Below are 5303 nucleotides of genomic sequence, written 5' to 3'. Positions count from 1 at the left end.
TCCTCTCGGGATCTTGGGCACACACGCACACGCGCCCGGCGTGAGTTTTAAGCCACCGGGTCCGGGACACGAACCGCGGTCGACTACGTGGGAGTCCAGCAACATAGCCATTACGCTAACTGCTGGTTCCCTTAATAGCGTTTTGTAAGCGCTTCCCAGTTGTGAAGAGCCTGGAGCCTAGCCTGGCTGAGAGCTGACACGGGATCCCAGCTGTCCACCTGCCGCTCGTGAGCAGCGGCCACGCGCTCAGTGCTTACCCCAACAGCATGGCGTGTTGTCCGCAGGGCGGAGCGCGCCGGCTCAGTGCCTGGCCACCGCACCCTCTTCCTGAAGCAGGCAGCTGCGGGCCGGCGAGCGTGCCCAGGTGCTGGTGGAGCCATGGCTGGCCTGGTGCTGCTCTGGGGACAGGGGTGCTGACCACCACCTGGGTCCAGCTGCACATGAGAGACTGCGCTGCCGGGCATCAAGAGGGTCCTACCTTTGACACCCGAGTGGCCACGTGGGTGGGTGGGGCTGTTGCGCCTTGTTTCCGTCTTCCTCTGGCCTTGGGCTGTGTGCAGTGGAGAGGGCCTGCCCGGGCAGGGGCCCCCAGCAGAGGCAGCGACGTCACCCTGGGCTCACGGGTGGGGACCTTCATGTAGGAGACAGAGCCCAGCTGGAATGCACCGGCACGGTCTGCGCAGACATTGGCCTGGGAGCGCGGGCCGTGGCCCTGGCTGGTGATTGCCCTGCAGGGCATGCCACGAGCCCGGGCTGCTGGTGCCCACGGCAGGAGGACCCTGCCATGAAGTGCGAGGTCAGAGCACGGTGCTCGGCCCCACAGAGCCTGCGGGCACCGTGGCAGGTGGCATCAGGGCGTGGGGAAGGACACAGGGTGACAGCTCTGGGGGATGGGCAGTGGCTTTGGGCGTGCGGCCTGCCCCTCGCTCTCGATGGCCTCTCCTTCCCCTCAGCCACGTCCAGATGCTCCCGGGCCTGCAGCCCGAGGGCCAGTTCTGCTCTGCCTTGAGTTGCGATTGGCCCTGCCGTTCGGCCTGGTCCCTGGTGGTGTCCTGGGACAGCAGTGTTGCCATTGGCAAGACAAAGCTCACCATGCCTAAGGGCAGAGTGCCAGCAGGTCCCACGCAGTGCAGGGATGCAGGGAGGGCCCTTGTGGCTTTGGTAGCCCACGTGAGTGACAGAGCACCGGGCCAGACTGTGGGAGAGGCCAACGCAGTTATGGCCTTGCCCAGCCATCATGGGGTGGATGCCTTTCCCAAAGGTAGGGACACGTGGGGAAGGGAAGTTGGGACTGCAGCAGAGCCGGGTCTGCACACTCCCCAGGCGCAGGGCTGCCAGGCTTGTCGCCAGCACGGTCTGACATGTGGGCCCTGCTCGAGCTGCTCCACCAGGGCAGGCTTCTGATGCTGCCGCGCAGCGTCTGGAGGGAGCGAGCGCCTTGCCCACCCCCGGCGCAGCTTGCGGGCAGCTCAGAGCGCCATCGGGATGGTGTGCCCCACCCAGGGCTCCTGCTGGAAGACGGGCCAGCTGGGCCTGGCGGGGCAAGGGGAGGGGAAGCAGACCGAGGAGAGGAGGGGGGCCCCCCAGTCCACAGACACCAAGACAGAGAGGGACCGAAGCGCCAGCTCCGTCCAGACTGGACGGTGAGTGAGCCGATGGGAAGGTGGTGCAGAGGAGGGAGGGGGTCAGCCTGGGAGTGAGCTGGCCCCTGCCCCGCCCTGGCCCTGCCCGGAGAGCGGCAAGGGCACTGGGTCCAGCCTCTGCAGGAGGAGCTGCCCGGGGACATTGCGGAGTCCAGGCCCTGCCGGTCTCCCCACCCTCCTCAGCTTCCTTCACTCACTTCAGCCCTCCATAGAAACGGTTCGAGTCCCGAGACGTGCACACGTGCGCGCGTGGGGGAGGGCCCGTGCGTGATGGCTGTCTCCCTCCTGCCCGTCAGACATCTGCCTGAAGGAGGCCATGTCGACGGCTGACCGCCTGTACAACGTGCGCCTGCTGAGGGAGTTCTCCAGCGAGTACCTCAACAAGTGCTTCCACCTCGCCCTGGAGGACATGCTGTGCGCGCCCCCGGTGCTGAAGGTGAGGCCGCGTTCGGGGCGCTTCGGACGGGCGCCAGGGCCGGGCTGCCGCTCACCACCGCGTCCATCCCTAGCCCAACGTCATGGTGTTCATTGCTGAGCTCTTCTGGTGGTTCGAGAACGTGAAGCCCGAGTTCGTTCAGCCCAGGGACGTCCAGGAGCTGCGCGATGGTGAGTGACCAGCGTCCCCAGGTCACCAGCAACAACTTTGCGAGACGCCAGGCCTGCTCAGGGTCCCGGGGCCGGTCCCCGCTGTCAACGGCAGTGGTTCTGGCCTGGGAGTAGCTTCTCTCGGAGCGCCTGTGCCTGATCTCGGCTCTCCCGTGCTCTGACGGGGCGGCTTCTGTCGGAGTGACCTGAAGAGCCCTCCCCCAGCCCAGGAAGGGCCCTCCTCTGGGCAGTGCTGGGCCGCCTGCCCCTGCGGAGCAGAATGCAGCCAGGCTGCAGCCGGGGCAGGGCCGTGCTAACTCCTGCTCAGCGCAGCTCTGCCCAGCCACCAGGGCCGCTGCACCCTCTGAACTTCCTGCCAAGTGGGCTCTTTCGCCCCAACAATCCAGGTAGCTCCAGGGTGACAGGAGGACATCTTCACGACCTTGGGTTAGGAAACGATTTCTTATAATACAGGAAAAATCAGCTGTAAAGACAGACTGGTAATTCAGCCATGGTGAAGTTCAGATCTGCTGTTAAAGGGTGATAAACACAGAAGAAGACCGCAGTGGCTCTGAGAGAAGCATGCTGGCACGTGCATGACAGACATCGAGTATTTGGGACACACGGCTCACGTCAGTGAGAACGACAGTCCCAGGAGGGAGCGAACGAGACGTGCAGTGCTCTGTGCAGGCGGCCGGTGGCCCAGGGAGCGGAGGGCGCTCGGTGAGCGCTGGCCCGTGAGCACACAGGCACGCGGCCCCGCGCTCACCCCCGCCCACGAGTGGGCCCCTGGGGGGTGGGCCACGCTGGGCACACTCCTGGCAGCTTGGCCCTGGGCCTGGAGAGGGGGCGAGGCATGCTGGGAGCAGCCCTGCTCGTGTGCAGGGTAGACGGGACTCAGGTTGGGCACTGCCGCCGTGGAGGGCACAGGCTGCAGCCACGGCACGGCAGTGGGGGTGTCGCTCGCAGAGAGCTGGGCGGCTGTCGGGAGCAGGCATCCGAACCTGGGCAGCAGGAGAAGTCGCTAGTGGGGAGGCGTTCCCGCCCAGGGCCAGCTGGCGCTCCCTGGGCCTGGGGCTCCCTGCTGGCTCAGTGGCATAGTGGGACGTGGGTCTTGCTTTGTAATTACCCATCCAGTTCGTGTGTTTTCATGTGTTCTGTGAGTGTGTTACACTTTACAACAAGGCAAAGAAAGGGTGTCGAGGTTAGCGGATAGCAGCCTCCCCTGCCGTGTGCCAGTCGGCGGTCCCCTCGGCTCCAGGTGGCCTGGCGTCCTCTCCTCCACACACGTCAGTTTGTCCTCTCACCAGAAGCTCTATGGCCATGCAGCTGCATCCCTCACGGCTTCGTGCTGACCAGGCCAGCCCTTGGTCCCCTGTTGCCACCTCTGTTCTCGGCTCGAGTCTGTTCTTAGCTTTTTACTTTTTACACGAGAGCGAGCTGGGGTGGGGGGACATTTCCCACGCGTCCAGAGCAGTCTGCACTCACCTGGTCAGCTTGGGGACTCGCCTGGACCTCCTGCATGGCATGACCCCCTCCAGCGGTGCCCGGCCATCACTGCCCTCGCGTCCTTGCACTGTCCGGTGCTGCAGCCAGCTCCCTGCAGCCCGGCTCGGGCCGCTCTGCCTTCTCATGCAGGAACCCACGGGGTTCTCGTCACCTGAGAGGCGGCGACCTGCTCTGTCTTGTGGGCTGGCCACCTCCATCTGGCCACTCTTGGAACCCTGCCTGGTGCCCTCCTTGGTGCTGAGTTGCAGGTCACATTCCACCTGCACTTAGCCAGGGCCTCGTGGCGTCGCAAGACCTGTGTGGCGCTTCATGCTGTTGTCGTGGGCAGCCATGGTGGTGGAGGCTTAGGGCCCAGACAGGCGTCCCCTCCAGTGCAGCCCGGTGCCTGCTCTGGCGTGGGACTCTCGGCCATGGCCTGCTGGCCCTGGTGCCCTGCTGGGCTCTGGCCTGTCCTGTGCTGACAGCGGGCCTGCCTCCAGCCATCGCGCACTGCTTTCCCGCACGGCTGTGGCGCGTGGCACAGTCTGTCCATGGGCCGAGGCCACCCTGCTGTGAGCTGACTGTGGCTTCTTCCTTTCTGTCACGTGGTCATTGGTGTGCTGTCATAGGTGCATGTGCTATGGGCCATAGTGGCAGCTGACACGGCTGGGGTGTTCCCCGGGCCCACGGGCTCGACCCCAGGGGCCGCTTCGCCTTGGTTGGCATGCCGGCCCTGCTTGCCCTTGTACACTGGCCAGTGGGCTGCAGTCGCCACGTGGTGCCCGCTGACCGGCATCATGGTTCCTTCCAATGAGACTGGTGGCCTCTGCCAGTGCCACCAGGCCTGCTGCCACCAGGACCGTGTTCTCAGGCCTGTGTCCCACAGGAGTGCCCAGACCCTCGCAGCACCTCCTGGCTGCCTGGAGCACCGCGGGGCTGTGAGCTGGGCCGGGGTGCGCTTGCCCACTGTGCCGCTGCTGGGGCCTCGGCCGCTCGGGCCCTGCACGCTCTCCTGGGTCCAGGCCGGAGTTGGCTCCCAGCACACTCCATACCTCCTCCAGGGCCCAGAGGGGTCCGCCGTGTCCCCATTGTGGGCAGGGATGAGGGTGGACGGCTGCAGACAGGCTGAGTTGGCACAGCCTCTGCTTTCTTGGGTGCATCCACTGGGTGTCCCGGCAGGCTCCATGGGGAGGGTAGGGGTCGTGACTGCGGGAACCCAGGGTGGTGCCGCTGCCGAAACTGGGCATGTTGGGAAGGAGGGCTGAAGGGCAGGTGGGTAGGCGGGAGGGCTGACCGACGGGCACCCCTCTGAGCGTGTGTTCCCCTGCCTGTGCGGCACTCACCCCTACTCCCCTGAGCGCAGCCCCCTCCGATGGTCCGGGGGAGCAACCTCTGTCTCTAGTGACTGTCTGGACCTGCTCATGCGGGCCACCTTGTCCATCCCTGCACTTCGGCCCCTGGGGTCCTTCTCTCTGAAGTGACGTCCTGCTCCCAGGACGGTTGCACTGGGCTCAGTCGTTTGGCTGCCCTGTGCCCTTCCACTGGCGAGCTTGCCCGTGTCCTCCGAGGGGGGCGGGGGGCCAGGGG

The 5303-nt window shown here is 65.8% G+C and overlaps 1 protein-coding gene across 1 annotated transcript in view; it reads left to right on the top strand.

Annotated features, from left to right (window-relative positions):
- CAMSAP1 (calmodulin regulated spectrin associated protein 1) overlaps window positions 1-5303 on the top strand; it is a gene marked incomplete at its 5' end in the record, with an annotated part of 37714 nt that overhangs the window by 16192 nt on the left and 16219 nt on the right. Inside the window, 2 exon segments of the mRNA XM_027766289.1 lie at window positions 1940-2079; window positions 2153-2249. Coding sequence (XP_027622090.1) covers window positions 1940-2079; window positions 2153-2249 — 237 coding nt within the window.

Source organism: Tupaia chinensis, unplaced genomic scaffold (genome assembly GCF_000334495.1).
Source record: "Tupaia chinensis unplaced genomic scaffold, TupChi_1.0 Scaffold142100_1, whole genome shotgun sequence".
NCBI classification, from domain to species: domain Eukaryota; kingdom Metazoa; phylum Chordata; class Mammalia; order Scandentia; family Tupaiidae; genus Tupaia; species Tupaia belangeri.
This window is presented reverse-complemented; position numbering and strand designations above follow the sequence as displayed.